This window comes from Haliotis rufescens, unplaced genomic scaffold, assembly GCF_023055435.1.
Source record: "Haliotis rufescens isolate VD_foot unplaced genomic scaffold, xgHalRufe1.0.p SCAF_131, whole genome shotgun sequence".
Classification (NCBI taxonomy): domain Eukaryota; kingdom Metazoa; phylum Mollusca; class Gastropoda; order Lepetellida; family Haliotidae; genus Haliotis; species Haliotis rufescens.
In genome coordinates this window covers 596,532-624,147 of record NW_025963815.1, presented here as the reverse complement: position 1 = coordinate 624,147, position 27,616 = coordinate 596,532, and the positions used below count along the sequence as shown (strand labels likewise).

The 27,616-nt window shown below is 40.7% G+C and overlaps 4 protein-coding genes across 4 annotated transcripts; 3 read left to right on the top strand and 1 right to left on the bottom strand.

The window, feature by feature from the left end:
- Positions 1–2,998: 2,998 nt before the first annotated feature.
- Positions 2,999–4,476, bottom strand: LOC124143226 (myosin essential light chain, striated adductor muscle-like). Its single transcript, XM_046512107.2, has 2 exons — positions 4,419–4,476; positions 2,999–3,803 (listed from the first exon to the last, which is right to left on the bottom strand). The coding sequence occupies exons 1-2, from the start codon at positions 4,419–4,421 to the stop codon at positions 3,330–3,332; spliced, it is 477 nt and encodes a 158-aa protein (XP_046368063.1). The 5' UTR covers positions 4,422–4,476; the 3' UTR covers positions 2,999–3,329.
- A 2,127-nt stretch (positions 4,477–6,603) lies between these two features.
- On the top strand, positions 6,604–8,248 carry LOC124143225 (myosin essential light chain, striated adductor muscle-like). The gene is made up of 2 exons (XM_046512106.2): positions 6,604–6,684; positions 7,475–8,248. Exons 1-2 carry the CDS (start codon positions 6,682–6,684, stop codon positions 7,946–7,948), a joined length of 477 nt encoding a protein of 158 aa, XP_046368062.1. The 5' UTR covers positions 6,604–6,681; the 3' UTR covers positions 7,949–8,248.
- A 3,236-nt stretch (positions 8,249–11,484) lies between these two features.
- On the top strand, positions 11,485–13,785 carry LOC124143212 (myosin essential light chain, striated adductor muscle-like). Its single transcript, XM_046512094.2, has 3 exons — positions 11,485–11,509; positions 12,422–12,465; positions 13,312–13,785. Exons 1-3 carry the CDS (start codon positions 11,485–11,487, stop codon positions 13,783–13,785), a joined length of 543 nt encoding a protein of 180 aa, XP_046368050.2.
- Positions 13,786–23,274: 9,489 nt separating this feature from the next.
- On the top strand, positions 23,275–26,486 carry LOC124143151 (myosin essential light chain, striated adductor muscle-like). Its single transcript, XM_046511986.2, has 2 exons — positions 23,275–23,411; positions 25,657–26,486. The coding sequence occupies exons 1-2, from the start codon at positions 23,409–23,411 to the stop codon at positions 26,128–26,130; spliced, it is 477 nt and encodes a 158-aa protein (XP_046367942.1). The 5' UTR covers positions 23,275–23,408; the 3' UTR covers positions 26,131–26,486.
- Positions 26,487–27,616: the final 1,130 nt, after the last annotated feature.

The window sequence follows — 27,616 nt, the reverse complement described above, 5'->3', positions numbered from 1 at the left end:
TGTTTTCTCGCCGATAACTGGGCCCGAACAAAGTGATCCTACCCCGATAGAGTTATTCATGAAACCCATGAATTTAATACCTGGAATTAATATACAATGCACAATTTAGTAGTCACCAAAATGTTGATACAGTTTGCTTGCAGCAACATACCCCACTCTCTGTATCCCTGTTCGTGACATTCCTTAACTCGTTATATCAGTGTTCAGGACATCCGTTATATCCGTGTTCGTGACATCTGTTAAATCGTTATATCAGTGTTCGTGACATCCGTTAACTCGTTATATCCGTGTTCGTGACATCTGTTAAATCGTTATATCAATGTTCGTGATATCCATTAAATCGTTATATCCGTGTTCGTCATATCCATTTATTCGTTATATCCGTGTTCGTGATATCAGTTAAATTGTTATATCAGTTTTCGTGACATCCGATAAATAGTTATATCAGTGTTCGTGATATCCATTAAATCGTTATATCCGTGTTCGTGATATCCATTAAATCGTTATATCCGTGTTCGTGATATCCGTTAACTCGTTATATCCATGTTCGTGATATCCGTTAAATCGTTATATCAGTGTTCGTGACATCCGTTTAATAGTTATATCAGTGTTCGTGATATCCGTTAACTCGTTATATCCATGTTCGTGATATTCATTAAATCGTTTTATCCGTGTTCATGATAGCCGTTAAATAGTTATATCCGTGTTCGTGATATCCGTTAACTCATTATATCCGTGTTCGTGATATCCGTTAACTCGTTATATCCGTGTTCGTGATATCCGTTAACTCATTATATCCGTGTTCGTGATATCCGTTAACTCGTTATATCCGTGTTCGTGATATCCGTTAAATCGTTATATCAGTGTTCGTGACATCCGTTAAATCGTTATATCAGTGTTCGTGATAGCCGTTAAATAGTTATATCAGTGTTCGTGACATCCGTTAAATAGTTATATCAGTGTTCGTCATAGCCGTTAAATAGTTATATCAGTGTTCGTGATAGCCGTTAAATCGTTACATCTGTGTTCGTAGCATCCGTTAGAGCGTTATATCCGTGTTCCTGACATCCGTTAACTTGTTATATGTATGTATGTATCTTTGTTCGCGATTTTCGTTAAGTCATTGTATCTGTTTTCGGGTAAGTGAGTGATTGAGTGGGAATTACGCCGTTTTTACCAATATTCCATGAATATTGCGACGGGAGACACGAGAAATGTCTAACTGCTTGGCTACTCCCCCGTACTTCTGGTGAATAGTGTGGGCGGTCGGGTAGCCTGGTGGTTAAAGCGTCCGTACGTCACGCATAATACCCGGGTTCAAGTCCCCACATAGAATATTGCAAAAAGCGGCGTAAAACCACACTCACTCACTGACACATGGTGTCGCACATATTGCTCTGATATGGAGACGCAACGTTAATTAAGATAAATTGATATATAATCTGTATATTATTTTATGCTTACATTGCCAAAAATGTATTAAAGGGGTGGTTTAAGGCGCAGCAATTCCCCGTACAGAGTTGCGACTTTCAGGATGCCACAAATCTATGGTCGTGGATACCTATCGAAGAATCGCACTGATTCCTTTTCCAGGTTTGTCAGCATCTACACACGGAAATATAGATCTATAATTTTACAATTCCTAATATGATATCAACACAATCACATTGATCACGGTAAGAAATTTGATATTTAATACGAAAACGCAGCTGTTTTGACATGCATATGCCTTATCGTGTATGCTGCAGGGACATCGTTTGGTAAATGGAACCATTTGATGATATAAGAAAGCACTTCTACAAATGTTTGTGCGTGCAGTAGAGTGATTAGCACGAGTCGCAGATGGGGAGATGAGGCCAAGAAATAAACCCCATGCCACACATCTGGCCCGGGGGGGGGGGGGGGGGGGGGGGGGGGGGGGGGAAGTTACGTCGTAAGTACACATGAAGAGAGAACTACATGAGCCCTTGAACGTGAAATAACCCTCTCCAATACAACCATTTATATATCAGATAGGTAAATCTACAGAGGTTGTAATCAATTATTCTTCGAAATCCGCGCCCTATATATACTCTTAAAAAAGAAAAGCAATACGAATATTTTGGCCATAAAAGCAAAATTAGCAGCACTATGAACGGTATTAAAGTGCAGGTTGTTTGATTGCCTGCCATCTGTGACAATCGAACAGTGACAGTTCAACAACATGCCATGATTAACAGAAGTGCAAAGAAACAACGTCATTGGCAGCTTGCAGGTAGGGGAATCCCGATCAACTGTAGCCAGGGTTTTCAAAGTAGCGCCATCACAAGGCTATTCGATCGGTTTCAACAGCATGGGTTAACACGGGACAACCAAAAGTACCCCCACCTCCGCCCAAAATCGCTACATCCGACTGCGCCACCTTCGTGAAAGGAGGACCACAGCCACTCAACCGCATCCCAAATACCCGGACTGCGCAGAATCTCCGACCAGACCGTACGAAGCCGCTTAAGAACAGCAGGTCTACGAGCAAGACGTCCTGTTCGACGCGTCATGTTGAGTCAACATCGACTGCATTGGTGTCGTCAACACAGGGTATGGACTCAACTGCTATGGAGAAATGTCAGGTTCAGCGACGAATCAAGATTTCTTCTCCTTCCAGGGATGGAAGAGAACGGGTCAACAGACGTTGGGGAGAACGTTACGCCGGAAACTGCGTACAGGAAGTGGACGGGTTTGGTTGGGGTAGCGTTATAATGTGGGCGACTATCTCTCATCATGAAAGGACAGGTTTGGTCCATATCTTACGGCTCAACGATACATCAACGAAATTCTCCTACCACACGTCCTCCCAACTGCAGCCAACGGCAAAGGTGTATTTCAGTAGGACAACGAGCGTCCTGTACGCAACCATGTACTGACGGTGGGTTTGATTCCCAAATTGGTTAACCTGATCCACGCATGTACGTGTTCATATCAGCAGACTTCTTAGATTTTGTTATTATAAAGACAGTAAACATTTTCATGCTAATCATTTTTATTGTACGCTGGTTCTAGTGACTACAAAATACTACATAGTACATTACGACTAAATGTATCGACATAAATACTACAGTGGTGTATATGTACACGGGGAAAGAGAAACTAAGTACCCTTTACAGCCTTTACATCTTCTATGTACAACAGACAACCTGTGCATCTACAGTGGAAGTGAACAAGAGTCTATTTGTTTGTTCAGCCATGTCACTGTAGATCAGTGTTAAATATGTCAATGCTTTTGTAACAGTTACACAAATGTCTCTTTCTTCGCACGTCATTGCGAGGTCTTTAATATCTAGAGGACAGAGTGTCTATTTGTCTGGGTAGGGTCCGGCCATGACCTTGGAGATGAAGTCCTCGTACTTGACGTTGCCCTCCAGATCCTCTCTCAAGTCGGTGCACTTGATGATGTCGTCCATCTGGGTGTCGGTCAGTCTGTCTCCCAGAGATGTCAGAACGTGCCTCAGCTCAGCAGATGAGATGAAGCCCTGGCCTTCCCTGTCGAATGTCTTGAAAGCCTCCATGAAGTCGGCGTAGGTGCCTGTGTCCTTGATCTGCATGACGGTCTGGTAGATGGGCAGGAACTCCTCCAGTTTGTAGTTCTTCTCTCCGAACTTCTCCACACCTCCGTTCTTCATGATGGTGGTCATGGTAGGGTTGAGGCCCAGACAGTACAACATGTCGCCGGTCTTGGCAGCGTCGACGGCGCCATCACGACCATCCCAGAAATCGAAAAGATCGAACACCTCGGTGACCTCCTCGATTTCGTCTTTTGATAGTTGAGGCTGAAACACAAATGACACGTTATCAGAATACAAATATAGGAACAAAGAATGATTATATATTCAGTCTAAACTGTGCACAACTCTGGCAGGTTACGTTACGTATCCCAGTTCAAACAACGTCATTTTTCTTAAACCATTCAAGGAAAAAAATACATTAAAATTTCAATTTCTTAAATATGCTTTCTGAATTCTTGTTTTTCCAATTAGCATTGGAAAGTGAAATCTAATAGCGAATGAGGTAGTGAGTGTACGCTTTCATCAACAATATTCCGACAATCTACATCCTCAATAGGTGCCAGGATCAGTGTGTGTGTGTGTGTGTGTGTGTGTGTGTGTGTGTGTGTGTGTGTGTGTGTGTGTGTGTGTGTGTGTGTGTGTGTGTGTGTCCCTGCGTCGAACCTATTATCGGCGTATGAGAGCAAATATGATAAATCAGTGAGTGAGTTAGTGAGTGGCATGTCAGTTCGTAGACACAACAGCAAGACGATGGCTTGTCGAGTATTGTCGGGGATGACCTATGATTCGAACACACGACCAGAATATCCTGGCAGGATAAGGGACGCAACTCTGCATGTAGACCAGAAGTAAAATAAAGGTGGCGTCAGTTATTCTTACCATGATGCGACTTGAGGAGCTGGACAGACCAAGTGATTCAGCGGCTGCAGGGAGGGTTGTGAAGTCAGGATGCTGTCCGGTCGTATTTGTAACCCCAGTGACCTCACCGCACCGCGGGGGTACTGACAAGATACACTTGGGTAGCTTCCAAGCCACGCCCATTGCATCATGATAAACTATTTCCCCATCTCCTCCATGCTTATGTGTACATTATATCCGATATCGAGTTAACTTTGACAAAGAATTTGTTGAAAAATGTTTACAATTCTTAAACTTCGATGACACATGTTAATTATGCGATAATTTGTGACGATGATGTACTGGGGCTTTTCTAGGGCATTTTGCTCGTTTTCTGCCGCATGGCGTTGCATATTAATACTTGTAAATAAATAAAAGCAGATTAATATTATCCAAAAACCCACATAATACTGATATCTTCATGATTGAAACTGTCCTCTTTTCAAGTCACAAGACGAAATAATCATGTCACTTGACAATAAATGTCATATGCTAGATTTATTGTGTATCTTTTTACTAATCTTCGTCGAAAATCATAATGACATTCCAGAATAAAGTGTTATTCCCCGTTATTATTTCAGTTCGATTGAAATATCTTTTTTCATATCTTCAGAAATATTACATCATCACTAAACGCATATAATTTTCTCTTCTTTTCTTTATACGACCTTCCCAGGATCCAGGAACTGGGGATAATAATCAAGTATTTAGTCACAACAAATTTATCATTTGTTTGTCGGATGTTTGTTGACAGCTACACGGAGATAGATCTTGAATTGTGTACATTATTTTTTAAAATAACAGTGAGGTCATCTTGCAGAAGACCGCATCTACAACTACAGCAACTGAAGTTTGTTTGGTTTTGTGATTAATCATAATAAGCGTCAAAACATTTCCATAATCTTCAGGAATCTTTAATCTTAAGGATTCCATAGTGCGTCCGACGATATGATGAGCATGTGTTTATGAATAATTAATTTTCTGATGATACTTGATATTGGCGAGAAAGTGGGCGTATCCTGGTGGCATCCGTCACAAACACATGCAAAGGCAAGTCAATTGTTCACATGAAAAAAACATCACACGGGAACATATGGTTCAAGTCAAAATAACGAATTGTATCGGACATCATTTTGGTCACTGATGCATCAAATTTGGAATTGTGCTCATCATCTTCACCATAATACTTTTTGAAAGCTTTACTGAGGCCTTGAATGTTGTAACCTTGATCAAGCAACTTCTGAGCAAAATTAGTATGACGCTCTTTGAAACCTTCTTAGTAAAAACATGCTCGATTGTCCCTCAAAAGTTGTGAAATTTAGTTTTGAAATCAAAGGATGGAGCTGCAGGAATATTGCTCGACATAAGAGAAATTGAATATTAAGTTGAAGTCATCCCTCTTTTTATACAGTCTTGTGGAGAGTGTTTTGTCTCTCTGAATAAAGCCATCAATGAAACCATTTCACACTCTTATTATTGCTGGTGTTTTGATTTTCAAGTTTATGTTATCAAGTAAGGTAAAACGTAGCGTTTTCTTCCCGTTAATAATTGATATAACCTGTGGATCAAGTGATCAATAAATTACACCCCGACACTAACTCTGTTACGACCGGGGTTCTTAAAACACAATTACGTAGTCATTGTATATCATGATATTCATTCAGGAATAAAAAAATGCATATGGCTAACAACTTATGGTTTATAGCATGTCGTATTATCAAACAGTTAAAAAATACATTGTGAAGCTTCGATGTCTTTGTCAGTTATTTATGATCAACAGATAGAGATGTGTATGTTTACACATTTAGAAAGTTCCCGAGAATAGTAAACTGGTAAATGGTTATAGGCTATTACAAACTAATACTACGCATGTTTGTGAACAACGATTACATAACTAACATCATCCTTTTCTCATCAGCATAACGTAAGGGCATCTAGTGTACATCGTCCATCCATTAGAAGCTCCACTGTCCTCAGTTCTTATATAATCTAATCGTAATGAGCCTCCGATACCAGCATGTGCCTCTATACGCCTGCTGGGTCACCCCAGGGGTGCGGGGGGATGAACGGGGGTCGGGACCACGCGCCGGACACATGGCTCGTCAGCGAGGGAATAGGGGGAGGGGTGGTGGGGGTGTGTGTCCGCTGGGTATAAGAAGCTCGGACAACGGTTAACAGTCATCACTCAACAAGCACCTGCCCTCAGTTTTTCGGTTGTCAGACTCAAGCAGACCCTGCTAGAAACATGGTGAGTTTACAACAGATCCAGGCTGGATCAGAGTCTGTGGAGTGTTGTTTCTATAGACGTCTACAATCAGCACACACCATCACTATCGTCTGTTTGTTTAATGCCACACTCAGCAATATTCCAGCTCTAAGACGGCGGTCTGTAAATAATCTGCTGGACAGGCAATCCAGTGATTGACATCAAGAGCATCTATCTACGCAGTTGGGATACGATGACATGCATCAACCAAGTCAGCGAGCCTGATCACCCAATCCTGTTAATCGCCTCTTACAAGCATGGGTATCTGAAGACCAATTCTCTGCCGGACCTTCACGGGTCTCTCTACTTCTGTTTAAAATTACCTAATCATCTTCATATACTGAACATTGCTGTTATCATCGTTTATATTGTTGATCAGTTACTGCTATAAATTTTGTTAACTTACTGCAGCCAAAGTTATTCATCACACACTGCAGACTTGAGTCAAAAGGTGCCCCAGTCGTCTAAGGCGTTGTAATTCGCTGTGCAGAGTTGCGTCCCTTAGGCATTCCAGAAATCTATGTTTGTGGGTTCGATTCCCGTTTCGCTCCAATTACGTTTCAAGGTTTGTCAGCACCATACCCGTGCTCGTGGGTTTCACCAAAGTGATAAACGTCTGAGACCTGCATCACTTTCTCCGTCATTCGGCTGACACGCCATGATATAACTGGAATATAACTCACTCACTCACCCCCTTGAACTTCATAAACGGGACATGTTCTTCAGTGGATGTTCAATGCTTTGTTGCTGATATCTGTGTTTTGTGTTTCAGCCTCAACTATCAAAGGATGAAATCGAGGAGGTCACCGAGGTGTTCGATCTTTTCGATTTCTGGGATGGTCGTGATGGCGCCGTCGACGCTGCCAAGACCGGCGACATGTTGTACTGTCTGGGCCTCAACCCTACCATGACCACCATCATGAAGAACGGCGGTGTGGAGAAGTTTGGAGAGAAGAACTACAAACTGGAGGAGTTCCTGCCCATCTACCAGACCGTCATGCAGATCAAGGACACAGGCACCTACGCCGACTTCATGGAGGCTTTCAAGACATTCGACAGGGAGGGCCAGGGCTTCATCTCATCTGCTGAGCTGAGGCACGTTCTGACATCTCTGGGAGACAGACTGACCGACACCCAGATGGACGACATCATCAAGTGCACCGACTTGAGAGAGGATCTGGAGGGCAACGTCAAGTACGAGGACTTCATCTCCAAGGTCATGGCCGGACCCTACCCAGACAAATAGACACTCTGTCCTCTAGATATTAAAGACCTCGCAATGACGTGCGAAGAAAGAGACATATGTGTGACTTCTACAAAAGCATTGACATATTTAGCACTGATCTACAATGACATGGCTGGACAAACAAACAGACTCTTGTCCACTTCCACTGTAGATGCACAGGTTTTCTGTTGTACATAGAAGATGCCTGCAATGGGCAGATAGTTTCCCATCCATGTAAATATATACCACTGTAGTATGTAGCTGTAGTATGTAGTATGTAGTTGTGGAACCAGTGTAGAATAAAGACGATTAGCATTAAAACATTTGCTATCTGTTTATACCACAGCATGAATTGAATTTTGTCAGTTGTGCTGAGTGAGTGAGTGAGTGAGTGAACAAAAGTAACCAAGTCCTATTGTACCCATCGAGGTCAAACTTTGTCTTACAGCTCGCAATGGAGATCTTCAAGCTATGATGCGCATTGGTCTACGAATATTACTTGCTGATGTGACGTTAAGCAATAATCACTCACTCAAAACGTATATAAATAGTTTCCTGTTCGAGGTCTGTGTCAGGGCTGGGGCTCATTAGGTTCTCTCTTCGTGTGTACCTACATCATTCCTACCTCCCGCCCACGCCCGATGTGGCACGGTGTCTGCTTCTTGGGCTAATCTCAGCTTCTCGTGTTAATCACTCTACTAGATGCACAAACATTTGCTGGAGTGGTTTCTTGTAGCATAAATAGAAGAGATCATTTATTATGTACTTGTATTTCGCGAATGTTGGCGGGCACCATAGTGCTTATTCCTGTTACAGGATATCCGCCATCCCAACAAACACGAATGATTACCTACATTTTATGTCATTCTTACATTCATCGAAAAGGATTTCTCACAAACGGTACATGAACACTGCATGTTTCCTGGAATGTGCGCGTTATTATATTACGTCATAAGCTCGTCACAAGCTACACTTGTCAGAGGGGTACACAATGTACGTGATCTACACTACCAGTTGTCGGAATTTCATTTTTTTAACGTCGGTGGCTGATTGGGTTGGATCGTTGACTTAGTTGCTGGCAATTAGGGGTGTCTAGCCGGGAGAGCCACATTTCAGAAATGGCTATTGCCGGTAGAGCCACATTTTCAGCTGAGTGCATTTCACCTAATCTAGCGGGTAATTTCTTAATCCGATTACCGATACCTTTAAATGAGTGTCCCACATTTAAATTACTAAGCGTGGTGTTACTTACTTACTTACTTATATTGGAGATTTAACGTGCGCTTTCCGACTGCAAGCGTATGTCGCACACGGGCCCGGCCAGGCCATTTAATGTGTTTCCAAAAAGGGGAAAGTGAGTTTGTGCAACCCAGGAGGGGGGCTTTAGGGGTTGCTTATATAGTAATTTTGAAATTTGGAAAGAATGCCAAGAGTGGGTGGGGGACGAACTAAGGGAGCTTGCCAAGAAGTGCCACCCGACCATCTACGAGGTAGTGAAGCTATTTCAGCGAGAGCAGTCACTCAAAGTGGTTACAGTCCTGAGACTCTCTCACCAGTGGTCAGAACCTTCACGAAGAAAGAAGTACAAGGCAATCGATGCACGTATTGCGTCCCTCAAGATCCAGCTCCTGAACCAACACCTGAGTGAGATGGAATATGCTGACCACGTGGGCGGCCACCTTTCTTCTGCAGTAATGACCTAAAATCCATTATGCTATTCATATGCTATTCATATTCATCAATGTAAAGTTTTGATGAATATGTTACTGTTATCCTTGTTGAATAAAAAATGAGAAAACAAGACTTGTTTTGTTATATACGGTAACCTGTTAGAATCACAAAGCATGTTTTGACAGCATAGCCGCGAGAGTCACATTATACAATCACGCAACCATAACCATTGCCGCGAGAGCCACATCAATTTGGGCTATCTATTTTCGAAATGTGGCTTTGCCGGCCTGTAACCCAATTAGGTGCCTCACTCTGGCAGTGTGGGTTCGAATCTATGATAGGACTCAACCAAAAAAGTACTAGAATCTGTACTTTACTCGGGATGTCCTACTCCAAATACACAAGTTATTGCATTGCGGTCAACATTGTACCTCTGCCACGGGCGGGCGAGATGTGACGGTCAGTGATTCAATATATTGCATGTGTTTTTCATTTGTTTCATGGCGAGCCTACACGTTTAGATAAAATATATCAAGAAATGTTTAACTTTCATTGTGAAAATATCCTAAAACGTAAAAAAACTATAATAGTTTGCGTAGTCGTCCTGTGTGTACGTTGGTTGTACGGCTCCACGTGCTGTCATCGAAGCCTAACGGAGAGCTAGCGATACGGTCACCTTGATGTTTTAAGGGATATTGTCAGGTACCTCGCTGTCGCAGTTGTAGTAGCATATCTATATAATTATGTAGAGGAATATGTGAAGAGCACCGAAAGTCTGGCATTAAGCCAGTTCTGCTCCGATTTCAAATACGAGCGTATGTTTACAAACAAAAGAAACATCCGGTCACGTGATATTCAAATTAGCGCGTGGCAGTGGTGTATTTCTCAGTCATCATTCCACCGGAGCGTGCCGACAGACAAGAGCGACGCCATGTTTGCAAACATCGAAAGTATCACCTACCTGAACTTTTTATGTTGCATATTTATCTGTAAATGACCCCAAAGGTATACCATTTGTTTTATCCGTTTGATTTATCCGTAAGTGTATATTCTCGTCTATAACAGACATATAAAACATACACAAAACACAAACAAAGCACACACTATATTATTAGTCTGTCATACAGACCCTGAAACAAATGTATCCGATACACTCCCATCTTTCCGAGGCAAGCGTGTCCACTAGCCCATATCATAACCTTCTTTGTGGAACAAGACTTTGATAAAAAGGCTCGTGGACGCTCTTGCCTCGGGAAGATGCCGAGAGTAAACCTAACCGTTTTGCTGATCTGTCTGTCGAAGAACATGGCGTTATATTCGACAATATAGATGCGAAAAATACCAAACGATCTACTTCGAAAGCGGTGAAGGTATATCGGGAGTGTTAAGCTCAGAAAGGAAACACGGTTGTTTTTGCATTTTTTTCAATCGAAGAATTGGACAGAACGCAAGCGAAATTCTAACTTGAAGACAGACGATGAAGGCGACCATTACAAGAAAGTATGGTCTATCAGCATAGTATTCAATGACACCTTGAACATTCCACTCCTTTCTTCTGTCGATAAAATGTATATAACAAGCATAAACAGTGAAATAACAAAATCGGAAATGAAGCTTTTACTGTCTCAACTGACGCACACCTGTGAAGGTCCGTGTAGAGAATAGGTCTTGACAATCCAGTGATTGACACCATGAGCATCGATCCCCTGTTGGGATACGATGACATGCATCAACCAAGTCAGAGAGCCTGACCACCCGATCCCTTTAGTCGCCTCTCACGACAAGCTTAGTCGCCATTTACGGCAAGCATGGGTTGCTGAAGACCTATTCTACCCCGGATCTTCACGGGTCTGGAAATTTTACGAAATGATCACAGAAAATCAGTTATGAAACCAGGTGTTCGTGAACAGGGTAAGCACGTCCTGTCCTACCGGTAGCACCAGCTACTCGGAGGATGTGCATTAACAAGTATGTGTTTGTTCCCTCACGCCGCAGATCAGCAGTCCTGACCTACGAGGCGGCCCCTTAACAAATGAGACTTGTCCAGACAATAAAGTGATGTGAACAGGTTCTATATATTGTAAAATGTTCAGTATTAAACTTAACATAACTCGCACACTACATCACAGTGAGGTCAGGTGTAGTCTGGGGACATGGCATCTCACGTTGAGAAAGGATTCAGGACACTATTGATCAGCTGTATACATATATATATTATAGCTGAATGTTTTCAACATTAACATCCCATGTATTTATATATTCAGGCAATTAAAGTCGTAGGATTTCATCTCTGGCCCAAACAACCTCCCCGGGAGTCGGGATGATGCAATGGCTGGCGGGTGGTTGCAGGAGGTTAGAGATGCGAGGGGGTAATAAGGCACTTAGAAACAGTAGGGTCTACCTCTGTTGTCAGCATCCCCCGGGTGTTGGGCGGGGTGGGGTGGGGTTGCAGCGTGATGCAAGGGGGTGGTGGTGGTTGCTGCGTTGATGCATTATTGAGATATACGAGGGTAATAAGAGACTGAAAAACGGTAGGATCTACTTCTGCTGTTAGGGGGTGCGGGTTTAGGTGGGTGGGTATGGGGGATAGCGAGTGTTGCAGTGTGATGCAAGGGATCGGGTATAACGGCCACATGGCCTCACAAAAGTGGTTGGAGGGTGGGGGGCCGCCCTTGTGATGGGGATGGGGCACGGTAGGGGTGGGGCACGGTGGGGGTGGGGCACGGCGGGGGTGGGGCACGGCGGGGTGGCCTCTGGTGGTTACCCGTGGGTATAAGTAGTCCCAGCACACACTCATTTCACAACACTCATCTTTTCTTTAAGGATTCGACAATAGTCAGATCTGCACAGATCCAGCAATCAACATGGTAAGTTTACTGGCGAGTCTGTCATTGTGATGAAACGTTATCTTCATTGAAATGTTTACCTTCATTCGAAATGCATGATGATTCCTGTTTTATATGTAAATAATACAGAATAATATCTTTGATGGCCTTGCCGCATATAACAACAATTAATGGAGAGTGAGTGAGTGAGTGAGTGAGTGTTGTTTTACGCCTCGTTTAGCAATATTCCAGCAATATCACGGAGGGGGACAACAGAAAGAGGTTTGTCACATTGTACCCATGTGGGGAATCGAACCCGGGTCATCGGCGTGACGAGCGAACACTTGACAATAGTAAAGGCATGAATACACAATACCATGTAGAATGTGGTCATATATAACAATTACAATCTGGATTACTATTTAGTAAAGTACACATTTTGGTACTTTTTTGGGTTGTATTCCATTCGGAATTCGTACTCACGCTCTCAGAGTGAGACACCTAAACCTCGTCTCTCTTCCTGAACTGTACATGACGTGTGTGAAATGTTTCTTAAAGAGGAAAGTTAAATATGGGCTCTCTGTGTGACGTTACAGCCGACGCTTTAATGCTATCCTTCATTACATCATTATTTGATCCTATAATTAACAGGTGCGGTCGGGTAGCCTAGTGGTTAAAGCGTTCGCTTGTCACGACGAAGATCCGGGTTCGATTCCAGACATGGGCACAATGTGTGAATCCCATTTCTGGTGTCCCCCGCCGTGATATTGCTGGAATATTCCTAAAAGCGGCGTAAAACCATACTCACTCACTCACTTACTATAATAAACAATACATGAAGGTTTAAAACTTCGTTGCATATAACACTTCATGTCATTTGTGTTTCAGCCTCAACTATCAAAAGATGAAATTGAGGAGGTCACCGAGGTGTTCGATCTTTTCGATTTCTGGGATGGTCGTGATGGCGCCGTAGACGCTGCCAAGACCGGCGACATGTTGTACTGTCTGGGCCTCAACCCTACCATGACCACCATCATGAAGAACGGAGGTGTGGAGAAGTTTGGAGAGAAGAACTACAAACTGGAGGAGTTCCTGCCCATCTACCAGACCGTCATGCAGATCAAGGACACAGGCACCTACGCCGACTTCATGGAGGCTTTCAAGACATTCGACAGGGAGGGCCAGGGCTTCATCTCATCTGCTGAGCTGAGGCACGTTCTGACATCTCTGGGAGACAGACTGACCGATACCCAGATGGACGACATCATCAAGTGCACCGACTTGAGAGAGGATCTGGAGGGCAACGTCAAGTACGAGGACTTCATCTCCAAGGTCATGGCCGGACCCTACCCAGACAAATAGACAGTCTGTCCTCTAGATATTAAAGACCACGCAATGTTACAAAAGCTTTGGCATATTTAGCACTGATCTACAATGACATGGTCGACAGCTGGACAAACAAACAGACTCTTGTTCAATTCCACTGTAGATACACGTGTTTTCTGTTGTACATAGAAGATGCCTGCAATGGGAAGATCGTTGCCCTTGTACATAGTAACCACTGTAGTATTTAACTGAAGTATACTGAGTATTATTTAGAAGAAGTGTAGTAAGTACTATTTAGAAGTACTGTAGTATGTAGTCTTTAGAAGTAGTGTAGTATGTAGTATTTAGCTGTAGTATAGTAAGCATTATTTAGAAGAAGTGTAGTATGTAGTATTTAGCAGTAGTGTCGTATGTAGTATTTAGCTGTAGTGTAGTATGTAGTATTTAGCAGTAGTGTAGTATGTAGTATTTATCAGTAGTGTAGTATGTACTATTTAGCAGTAGTGTAGTATGTAGTATGTATCAGTAGTGTAGTATGTAGTATTTAGCAGTAGTGTAGTATGTAGTATTTAGCAGTAGTGCAGTATGTAGTATTTAGCAGTTGTGTAGTATGTAGTATTTAGCAGTAGTGTATTATGTAGTATTTAGCAGTAATGCGGTATGTAGTATTTAGCAGTTATGTAGTATGTAGTATTTAGCAGTAGTGTATTATGTAGTATTTAGCAGTAATGCAGTATGTAGTATTTAGTAGTAGTGCAGTATGTAGTATTTAGCAGTTGTGTAGTATGTAGTATTTAGCAGAAGTGTAGTATGTAGTATTCAGCAGTAGTGTAGTATGTACTATTTAGCAGAAGTGTAGTATGTAGTATTCAGCAGTAGTGTAGTATGTACTATTTAGCAATAGTATAGTATGTAGTATTTAGCAGTAGTGTAGTATGTAGTATTTAGCAGTAGTGTAGTATGTAGTATTTAGCAGTAGTGTAGTATGTACTATTTAGCAATAGTATAGTATGTAGTATTTAGCAGTAGTGTAGTATGTAGTATTTAGCAGCAGTGTAGTATGTAGTATGTAGTAGTAGTGTAGTATGTAGTATTTAGCAGCAGTGTAGTATGTAGTATTTAGCAGTAGTATAGTTTGTAGTATATATTATTTAGCTGTAGTGCAATATGTAGTATCTATTATATTGGTCTAGTGTAATGTTTAGTATCTACTATTTAGCTGTAGTGTAGTATGTAGTATTTAGCTGTAGTGTAGTATTTATCAGTAGTGTAGTATGTAGTATTTATCAGTAGTGTAGTATGTAGTAATAAGCAGTAGTGTAGTATGTAGCAGTAGTGTAGTATGTAGTATTTAGCAGTACTGTAGTATGTAGCAGCAGTGTAGTATGTAGTATTTATCAGTAGTGTAGTATGTAGCATTTAGCTGTTGTGCAGTATGTAGTATTATTATTTAGCTGAAGTGAAGTATGTAGTATTTAGCAGTGGTGAAGTATGTAGTATCTAGCTATAGTGTAGAATGCAGTATTTAGCAGTAGTCTAGTATGTAGTATTTAGCAGTAGTGTAGTATGTAGTATTTAGCAGTAGTGTAGTATTTAGCAATAGTGTAGTATGTAGTATATATTATTTAGCTGTAGTGCAATATGTAGTATCTATTTTATTAGTGTAGTGTACTGTTTAGTATCTACTTTTTAGCAGTAGTGTAGTATGTAGTATTTAGCTGTAGTGTAGTATGTAGTATTTAGCAGTAGTGTAGTATGTAGCAGTGGTGTAGTATGTAGTATTTAGCTGTAGTGTAGTATTTAGTATTTAGCAGTAGTGTAGTATGTAGCAGTAGTGTAGTATGTAGTATTTAGCTGTAGTGTAGTATGTAGTATTTAGCAGTAGTGTAGTATGTAGCAGTAGTGTAGTATGTAGTATTTAGCTGTAGTGTAGTATGTAGTATTTAGCAGTAGTGTAGTATTTAGCAATAGTGTAGTATGTAGTATTTAGCAGTAGTGTAGTATGTACTATTTAGCAGTAGTGTAGTATGAAGTAGTAGCGTAGTATGTAGTATTTAGCAGTAGTATAGTATGTAGTATTTAGCAGTAGTGTAGTATGTAGTATTTAGCAGTAGTGTAGTATTTAGCAATAGTGTAGTATGTAGTATTTAGCAGTAGTGTAGTATGTACTATTTAGCAGTAGTGTAGTATGAAGTAGTAGCGTAGTATGTAGTATTTAGCAGTAGTATAGTATGTAGTATTTAGCAGTAGTGTAGTATGTAGTATTTAGCAGTAGTGTAGTATGTAGTATGTAGCAGTAGTGTAGTATGTAGTATTTAGCAGTAGTGTAGTATGTAGTATTTAGCAATAGCGTAGTATGTAGTATTTAGCAGTAGTGTAGTATGTAGTATTTAGCAGTAGTGTAGTATGTAGTACTTATCAGTAGTGTAGTATGTAGTATTTAGCAGTAGTGTAGTATGTAGTATTTAGCAGTAGTGTAGTATGTAGTATTTTAGCAGTTGTGTAGTATGTAGGAATAGTGTAGTATGTAGTATGTAGCAGTAGTGTAGTATGTAGTATTTAGCAGTAGTGTAGTATGTAGTATTTAGCAATAGCGTAGTATGTAGTATTTAGCAGTAGTGTAGTATGTAGTATTAAGCAGTAGTGTAGTATGTAGTATTTAGCAGTAGTGCAGTATGTAGTATGTATCAGTAGTGTAGTATGTAGTATTTAGCAGTAGTGTAGTATGTAGTATTTAGCTGTAGTGTAGTATGTAGTATTTTAGCAGTAGTGTAGTATGTAGCAGTAGTGTAGTATGTAGTATTTAGCAGTAGTGTAGTATGTAGTATGTTGTATTTAGCAGTAATGTAGTATGTAGTATTTATCAGTAGTGTAGTATGAAGTAGTAGTGTAGTATGTAGTATTTAGCAGTAGTATAGTATGTAGTATTTAGCAGTAGTATAGTATGTAGTATTTAGCAGTAGTGTAGTATGTAGTATTTAGCAGTATTGTAGTATGTACTATTTATCAGTAGTGTAGTATGAAGTAGTAGTGTAGTATGTAGTATTTAGCAGTGGTATAGTATGTAGTATTTAGCAGTAGTATAGTATGTAGTATTTAGCAGTAGTGTAGTATGTAGTATTTAGCAGTAGTGTAGTATGTAGTATGTAGCAGTAGTGTAGTATGTATTATTTAGCAGTAGTGTAGTATGTAGTATTTAGCAATAGTGTAGTATGTAGTATTTAGCAGTAGTGTAGTATGTAGTATTAAGCAGTGTGTAGTATGTAGTATCAATTATTTAGCTGTAGTGCAGTATGTAGTATCTATTATTTAGCTGTAGTGTAGTATGTAGTATCTATTATTTAGCTGCTGTGCAATATGAAGTATCTATAACATTGGTGTAGTGTAGTGTTTAGTATCTACGATTTAGCTGTAATGTAGTATGTATCATTATTATATTGGTGTAGTGTAGTATGTAGTATCTACTATTTAGATGTAGTGTAGAATGTATTATCTGTTATTTAGCTGCAGTTTAGTATGTAGCATTATTATTTAGCTGTAGTGCTGTATGTAGCATTATTATATTGGTGTAGTGTAGTATGTAGTATCTATTATTTAGCTGTAGTGCTGTATGTAGTATCTATTATTTAGCTGTAGTGTAGTATGTAGTATCTATTATTTAGCTGCTGTGCAATATGTAGTATCTATTACATTGGTGTAGTGTAGTGTTTAGTATCTACTATTTAGCTGTAGTGTAGTATGTAGCATTATTATATTGGTGTAGTGTAGTATGTAGTATCTACTATTTAGCTGTAGTGTAGTATGTAGTATCTATTATTTAGCTGTAGTTTAGTATGTAGCATTATTATTTAGCTGTAGTGCAGTATGTGATGCTGTGTAGGTAATTGAGTTGAGAAGCTGTAGGCCACGAGTAGAATAAAGACTATGAACATTACATCTACAATCTGTCCTCAAATATTACCATGTACGCAATGGCGAGGGAAGAACACTACATTTGTATTTCTGCTACAAAAGGCCGGACATATTTTGCACTCATACGATAACAAATACCTCGGAAACTAAGCAAACAGACTCTTGTCCTCGTCTACTGCAGCTGCACGGGTCTTCTCAAATGTCGTACCTACAAGCGGCTTTTAGTTTGGTGGAGAGTACTTTTTACAGTGTAAAACACAATCCTGTGTAGTATGTATGTACTTCCCTAAGAGAAGAAAGAATGTCCAAGAGAAGAAATCTTTAACTATATGTTGAAATCAATATCACATTTTGCTTGTTTGTGAGGCTTATACAGATCTGTGTCAAATGCTATATACACCCCAGTTTACAGAAATATAATATTCTATTGTCTGTTGATAACATTGAAATTGTTAGACATTCGTTTGTATTTCATGGAATGCAATAAACGAACAATAGTGTTAATGTGTAATTCAAAGACTGCTAGTTGCTGCAGTGTAACGTAAGACGTATGGGCCGATGGCCGACATCCACGCTGCTGCTGCTGTAGTGTGGTGTACTCGTCCCGGGTCACTCGGTGTGTGGAAATATAACATATAGAAGCATCCAGATGATGTCTGTCTTCTTGTACAGAGCCGCTGACAGAATGTGACCGACCTTTCAACCCGACGTGCTTGTACACTTCATGAGAATTATTGACGACTAAATGGGAGAAACGTTTGTGACCTGGACAAAGTAGTGAATTGGTCCTGATGCTGCGCTGGGAATGTGTTGTAGTACATGATGCTACTAGTATATTATTCCCAGGGCGTTGTGTAGCCGAGGGGTGAAGGCGTTGACTCGTCACTCTGAATACCAGGTTCAGAGACCATATATCGGTATATGGTCTCTGCCAGGTTCAATTCCTCCAGGCGGACATTGTGCAACACCCATTCTGTGTGTCCCCTTCAGTCTAGGACAGGATATCAGGGTAAACCATCCTCAAAGGTGAACACACGTGCGTGAGTTTCAAGTCTCAAGGTGCAGTAAAATCCAAACATCAACTCCAAAGAATAATCAGTCTCGATTATCTGCCAAAACAAATTCCATTAGGGGTAAAAGAAAAAAAAGGGTTCAAAATTATATGAATCTATCTTAGCTATTTCCTGGTAGGAACCTTGCCCAGACCAGGGAGAGCGGTATGATATATGTACACCCCCACTACATTGCTAGGTGTTGTATATCACCGGGTACTTCCCTTCAGTTCCGGTTATTCAGTTCTGCAGGTACATACACGTATACATCTGCACAGACACCATGTCGAGTCCGGGGTACCATGGGTTTTCATCAACCTATGCTTGTCGTAAGAGGCGACTAACGGGGTGGAGATGTCAGTATCGCTGCTCATGATGTTAGTCACTTGATTGTCTGGTCCAGACTCGATTATTAGCAGTTATTGTTTAGCTATTTTATATGACACATGGCAGTTTACTGAAACTGGTGCAAAACGTATGCGATTCTACTAGATAATACATTGGAACTTTTATATCCAGCTACTCGACGCCGGTCTAGATCTGTACATGATCGAGTCTATTTGTCACCACTCTCATCTTTCCGTAACCTACCCCCGGAAATGTATGAGTAGGTCACGAATGAATCGAGTCTGGACCAGACAATCCAGTGATCGATATTATGGGCAACGATCCACGCCGTCAGGGTACGAGGACACGCTACGAACCAAGTCACCGAGCCTGACCACCCGAGCCATGCGGTCGCTTCTTATGACAAGGATAGACTGCGACGTATGTAATGCACAATGCATTCAAATTTACTCAACTCTGAACCTTATCAGCTAAGATTGTCAGAAAGTAATTCGCTGTCCAGGCTGCAACATAGCTGGTGTTAATCAATACTCACTCACTCACTCACTCACTCACTCACTCACTCACTCACTCACTCACTCACTCACTCACTCACTCACTCACTCACTCACTCATATTAAAACGAGGCCGTGTAATATCCCGCATATACACATTACCTAAGACGTGTATTCAGCTTACTGAATACGCTCTGTTGCTGAATATTACATTTTATTGACAAACACACACAGTCGAGCGGGATAACTTTACTTGTACAACGAATTTCAAACCTCATGAAACAGAAATATTGACCCAGCCATACAAATAGCTCCGCTATGGATAACAACGATAACACTAAAAATAACGAAATACGTATATGAAAAACACGTAAGTGACCAACACATACGTAACGAATACGTACATGAAAACACACAAATAACTAACACTTAGATAACGAAATACGTATATGAAGAACACGTATGTGACCAACACGTACATAACGAATGCGTACATGAAAACACGTAAATAACGAACACTTAGATAACGAAGTACGTATATGACAGCCACGTACATAACGAACACTGAAATAACGAAACACACATATGAAGAATACGTATGTGACCACCACGTACATAACGAACACTGAAATAACGAAACACACATATGAAGAATACGTATATGACAGCCACGTACATAACGAACACTGAAATAACGAAACACACATATGAAGAATACGTATGTGACCACCACGTACATAACGATTGCGTCTATAAAGAACACGAATGTGACCAATACGTACATGACAGATACGTACATGAAAACACACAAATAACGAACACTTAAATAACGAAATACGTATATGAAGAACACGTATGTGACCAACACGTACATAACGAATACGTACATGAAAACACACAAATAACGAACACTTAGATAACGAAATACGTATATGAAAAACACGTAAATAACGAACACTTAGATAACGAAATACGTATATGAAAACACACAAATAACGAACACTTAGATAACGAAATACGTATATGAATAAACACATAAATAACGAACACTTAGATAACGAAATACGTACATGAAAACACACAAATAACGAACACTTAGATAACGAAATACGTACATGAAAACACGTAAATAACGAACACTTCGATAACGAAATACGTATATGAAAAACACGTATGTGACCAACACGTACATAACGAATACGTACATGAAAACACACAAATAACGAACACTTAAATAACGAAATACGTATATGACAGCCACGTACATAACGAACATTGAAATAACGAAACACACATATGAAGAATATGTATGTGACCACCACGTACATGACGGATACGTATATGATGAATACGTAAATAACGAAACACCTTTATGACCAACACGTACATAACGAACACTTACATGACGAACAGGTACATATAATAAACCGACACAACCCTTTCCATATTCGCAAGAAATCTCTGCTAAAAGCAGAGTCAATTGTACGATTCTGACTATATCATGAGCATGTGTTAATGGATCACTATCAAACAGTGATGATACCAGGTGTTTGCGAAAGGGAGAGAGTATCCTGCCCCACCGATGCCCCCTACACAAACACATGCAAGGGCAAGTCAATTTTTCACCTCAAATAAAACGGGAACATATGGTACAAGCCAAAATAGGGAACTGCATCGGACATCATTTTGGTCACTGATGCGTCAGATTTGGGAATGTCCTCCACATGTCTACGATAAATCATTTTGAAAGCTTTACTGAGAACTTGAATGCTGTAATCTTGATCAAACAACGAGAGCATGAGTCGCACGACGCTCCTCGAAATCTTGGTTGAAAGAGCATGCTCGACTGTACCTCAAGAGTTGTGAATGTAGACACTAAGGGCTGGAGCTGCAGGAATATTGGTCGACATAAAGGGAAAGTTGACTGTTGGAAAGTTGACAGTCATCCCCTTGTCATACAGTCTTGTGGAGAGTTGCTTTGTCGCCCTGAATCTTTATGCATAGATCCAAATATGAAACAGACGGTGTCCAGTATTTCTAATTGAAGGGAATTGGAACTTTGACCGTTGATTAACGATATTAGATCACCGATATACCTGATTCTTGGCCAAATTCTCTTGTTGTGACTTTGCCAATCCGAGCAGAAGTTCTGATATCACATGCATAACGAAACAGATCAGCAGGACGGGGAGCACCATTGGTGCCCATGGGGATGCCAACGTCTTGCCTAAATGTCTACTAAAGTCCAGCCTTTCACATGCTGGAAACCAGGTGACATGTGCTTTGACTTCTGACAGATTGTCCTGAACCTGTACGTGAATCGGGGAATGAAGCTATCTCTGACGTTTGTCTCGTGGGATAGTGGTGTACAAAGTTGAAAAACATACACTTACGAAACGAAAAAGTTTAAAAGGTACACTTACTGTGCAACATAATGAAGATGTACCAAACAAACACTTACATCAGGATCACGAATGTAACTAGCTGTTATCACGACCTCACCCATAAACCTAACTGATGGATATAGAGAACAGTTTTGTTTGTTTGTGTGTTGTTTAACGCCGCACTCAGCAATTATACAGAATACGACGGCGGTCTGTAAATAATCGAGTCTGGACAAGACAATCCAGTGATTGACATCATGAGCATCGACCCACGCAAATGGGATACGATGACATGCATCAACCAAGTCCGCGAGCCTGACCACCCGATCCCGTTAGTCGCGTCTAACCGACAAACATGGGTTGCGGAAGACCTATTCTACCCCGGATCTACACGGGTCACAGTGTTGTTTAACGCCGGCAGAGAACACGTATATGAGGAAGACGTATATGAGGAAGACGTATATGAGGAAGACGTATATGAGGAAGACGTATATGAGGTACTGATCACAAACAAACGGATGTAACGAATGAATAGTGCCAAGTTAATTCAGTACGTGTATGTAAAGGTAATGTGAACATTGCTGAAATACACGTGTACCACAGATTAGTTTTCGTTCTTTTTCAAATTTCTTACTTACTAACCAGTTAAAATTATTTAAAATATATCACCTTAAAAGTCACCTTATGTTTTTATGACATTGTAAATACTATGTAAAAATTAACACGTAATGATTTTATATTTATATATAAAACATATTAATGTTTAAAAATCGACTAATGGCAAATTACCTATAAATACTTTCTTTAGTAGTATGAATGAAGCTCAATGAAGGTGTCCCCCGCTGTGATATTGCTGGAATATTGCCAAAAGCGGCGTAAAACCATACTCACTCACTCATTAGTACGCATATATTGACAAGACCATGGGCAGGTATAAGCAACACACATTGTCGTTCTGTCTCGTCCATATATGTATAATGTTGAGAGGGATCTCATAACGATGAGCTGATCAGCTTACTTGCGCTATTCAGTGTGTATTAAACGTTATCCAACCCAAACAGTCTTGACGTAATTAGGCACTTAGAGACGCGGTGTTCTATCTTCGCTCTCATCCTTAGCTGTGATGCAAGGGGCGGGGGTCGGTGGCAGAGGGGGGTAGGGGGAGAATGGAGCGGTGTATAGGGTATGATGCAAGAGGGTGGAGAGGGGGGGGGGGGGTAGTGGTAGGGGGGTCGGGATGGAGGGGGTATGAGGGACATGTGCGGCGTGATGCAAGGTCCTGGCACCCCGTGGACGACACATGGCCTCACATCAGTGGTTGGGGATGGGAAAATACTGAAGGGGGTGGGGGAGTGGGGAGAAGCGGTCATCCCAGGGTATATAAAGACAGAGTGGTCACTCATCTCACAACAATCTCCTGTTCGGCAAGACAACCTCACCGTCAGATCTACTCATTTCCAGCCACCGACATGGTAAGTTTACTACTTACTGTTCCAACTTACAAAATACACACTTGACCTCTAAATGTATAATGCTTTGGGGGAACACAGCTGGATAGACTTGCTGTTGGTTATCTAGATTGATTGAAGAAAATACATGTATGTCAATCGTGCCGCAGGAGAAGTGTAGACTGTAGTCATAGAGGAAGACTTGCACAAGTCTCGAAGTCAATACTTATTAGTTTAAATCATAATTTCTAGCAAATGTAAATAATAAGAACAAGTTATACTGTCCACATATCTAGACTTGTCTATAAGAAGGATAGAATTACTACACATCCATTGACCTTTCTTTCAGTACAGCCTTGGAGCAAGGCTAGCATATATATGAGACAAAGGGAAAACATGACCGTTCATCTAACAGTATTAATGTTTGTTTGTTTGTTGTTTATATGGCTTTCTATATGACGGCGGTCTGTAAATAATCGAGTGTGGACCAGACAATCCAATTTCTTTCAATGAATGTCTGCGTGTATTGGCCCTCAGTATTCACTTAAGGGATGGTAGCCTGGTGGTCAAAGCATTAGCATTAAAGCACCGAGCACCCGGGTTCCATTCTCGACAAAGTTAAATCGATGTCCACTTCTTGTGTCCTCAGCTGTAATCTTACTGAAATATTGCTAAAAGCGATGGAAAACAATATGCACTCTGTATTCCTCTATTTCATCGCTGTTTGGCCACAGTGTATTCTGTAGACCATCAATCGAACCACCCGCCGGTAGCCTACACTCATTCAGTCACTGGTATATGCTTCAGCGATTGACAAGGCTGATTGTCACAGCGATTGTCACTAATGCTGTGGTGTGGAATATTCTCAAAGACTTTGTAATTATTGTGACGTGCCAGCTGTTGAAGATGAGTTCCATTTCATGTTAGTATGTCCATATTATAAGCATTTAAGAAACATATATTTCCTAAAATAGTATTGTCATAACCCATGTTTAAGAAAAATGTACTCTCTAGTGTCATGCAATAAGCAATTGATGTTGATTAATTGTGCAAAGTTTATATACAACTCTCTATTTGTTAGACAAAACGCACATCTGTTTCAAAATTGTTTTTTTATATTTACCCCCCCCTGGGCCAATGGCCTTTCTTCTGAAATAAACTTTGAAGTATACGCTTGATAATTGGATTTGACTAAAACATTACAAAACATATCAGAATGTTTCGAGATGAAAAGGTCGATGGGGTAAAGCGTTCTCTCGTCACGCCGAAGACCCGGGTTCCATTGGGTACAATGTGTGTGAAGCCCATTTCTGGTGTCCTCCGCTGTGATATTGCTGAATACTGCTCAAAGCGGCGTAAAACCATACTTACTTACTCACTCACTCACCATGCTGAAAACGGTCGCCGAAACACTGCAAACGTAGGTGCGAAACACAGCTGTGATACCCGTATCAAATACGTCACCATCGAATAACCATTTCTTGAATGTTTCAGCTTTAGCCACCATCAAACATAGGTGTATGTCTTTCGTTTGCCAGGCAGTTTACTATCACGTGTTTTTCACAGACATAAGTCCGATTGCGCAACTAATTCAAATGTAGATGATAAATAATTACTTTATGAAGATCGGCAAAACATATTATACATAACTACACCAGCGTCCACCAGTGTCAAGGGCACTGTGTCAACATTCGTTTCGGCACACATCGATCTATTAGAGGTCTGTTGAAGCGATATCATATTCTTATATTTAATATGGTTAAATATTATGTATTTTGAGAGTACGACATATAAACCTATTCATAAATACCATCATTATGCCCTCATGAATATCCGGGTTAGAATTGGTCTTCAGCAACCCATGCTTGTCGGAAAAGACAACTAACGGGATCGGGTGGTATATTAAAGATCTGTGAAGATCCGGGGTATAACAGGTCTTCAGCAACCCATGCCGTAAAAGGCGACTATGCTTGTCGTAAGAAGCGACTTGCGGGATCGGGTGGTCAGGCTCGCTGACTTGGTTGATGCATGTCATCGTATCCGTTTTGCGTAGATCGATGCTCATGATGTTAATCACTGGATTATCTTGTCCATACTCGATTGTTTACAAACCGCCATCATATAGCTGTGATATTGCTGGGATCGTGCGGCGTTAAACAGGAAATATACAAACAAACAAACAAGATCGAACATGATGATATGTATCATCTTTGTGATTTGTTGTTGACTGAGTGTTGATACACTCTTACTGAATACATTTGTGTTTCAGCCTCAGCTATCAAAGGATGAAATTGAGGAGGTCACCGAGGTGTTCGACCTTTTCGATTTCTGGGATGGTCGTGATGGCGCCGTCGACGCTGCCAAGACCGGCGACATGTTGTACTGTCTGGGCCTCAACCCTACCATGACCACCATCATGAAGAACGGAGGTGTGGAGAAGTTTGGAGAGAAGAACTACAAACTGGAGGAGTTCCTGCCCATCTACCAGACCGTCATGCAGATCAAGGACACAGGCACCTACGCCGACTTCATGGAGGCTTTCAAGACATTCGACAGGGAGGGCCAAGGCTTCATCTCATCTGCTGAGCTGAGGCACGTTCTGACATCTCTGGGAGACAGACTGACCGACACCCAGATGGACGACATCATCAAGTGCACAGACTTGAGAGAGGATCTGGAGGGCAACGTCAAGTACGAGGACTTCATCTCCAAGGTCATGGCCGGACCCTACCCAGATAAATAGACAATGTTCTCCCAATGCTGATAAACACTTAAAATGAAAGACACTTACAACTGGACCAGAAACCGGACGCCAATGCGAACAGGCGCTCAAATCAATGACATATTTCAGTTCCTCTTCCAAGCAATGTTGACCAAACATACATAATACCGGAAGAAAAGTAATTATTTAAAATCCAATTTAAATCCTATTTTCAAACTATGGTACTATAATATCATACACATGAAATTATCTTTATCAAAGTGTAGATAACTGTATAGAAACTATACCACCTTCCTCAACTTAAAGCTGGCCATGTTAGTATGTAGCCGCTGATACACTGGAAAGTCAGAATGTCAATGAAAATAAAAATTATTAACATATGATGTATTGTGGTTTTTTTATAGTTAGCGAGTAATAAAAAAATAATTCTTGCTGTTAAATGTAAAGATGGATTTTCCATTTTATGGGAGAAATAAGTAAATAATAGATACATATTAAATTATTAATATGGGAAATCTGGGCCTGGTGCCACAAAACGATCTAAGCCCAACGACCTGTACCTTTTCAGGTTTAAAATGGACTTTGATTTGTATGTGTTTGTGATTTGTATGTGTTTGTGATAGCATACATTCGCCTTTTCGCGAACACAAGGTATCATCCCTATTTGATAGTTATTCATAAACACATGCTCGGAATCGTGCAATCTAATATTCCTTATGATTATAGAATTGTTTTTCCGATTCTATTTACTATTAATTATTGTGGAAAGAATCATGTGTTTTGACTAAGTTTTTGTATGACCATCACTCAAACATGTCTTGTGAGGTTAATCCGAAGACTCTATTGGTTTTGCAAACTAAGCAATGGTATCATCTACGTCACTGTGAGGTTAACGTGTGGCAAAAGACCATGTGTAGTAATAACAAGAGATGGATCATACAGCTGTCCAGATGCTGCAGTAATATTGAGAACCCGTGAAGATCCGGGTTAGAATAGGTCTTCAGCAACCCATGCTTGCCGTAAAAAGCGACTATGCTTGTCGTAAGAGGCGACTAACGGGATCGGGTGGTCAGGCTCGCGGACTTGGTTGATGCATGTCAATGATTCCCAATTGCGTGGATCGATGCTCATGATGTCAATCACTGGATTGTCTGGTCCAGACTCGATTATTTACAGACCGCCGTCATATAGCTGGAATATAGCCGAGTGCGGTGTTAAATAACAAAATTAAAAAAACAAACAAACTTGCACTATCCTCTGAAACAATGTCAGCTTGGACATATAAGTAAGCCTCGATTGTTTACAGACCGCAATCTATGGCAGGAGTATTGCTGTGCGGAGTTAGACAACAAACACCTACTTTACCCTCAAATTGTGTGAGTGGTGGGTTCTACATGTAAAGCAGGACATATTACCCTTTTCGCTAACACCTGGCGTCATAACTTATTTTCAGTGATCCATTCATATAATTGTCTCCACTAATTTCTCCAGATATTTGTGACATTAA

Excerpts from the sequence above, each read along its gene's own strand:
- LOC124143212 (XM_046512094.2), top strand. The coding sequence starts at position 11,485 with ATGAAACCAGGTGTTCGTGAACAGG. Across the intron at positions 11,510-12,421 it reads ACCAGGTGTTCGTGAACAGG|GATTCGACAATAGTCAGATC; the intron begins GTAAGCACGTCC and ends CTTTTCTTTAAG. Across the intron at positions 12,466-13,311 it reads CAGATCCAGCAATCAACATG|CCTCAACTATCAAAAGATGA; the intron begins GTAAGTTTACTG and ends TTTGTGTTTCAG.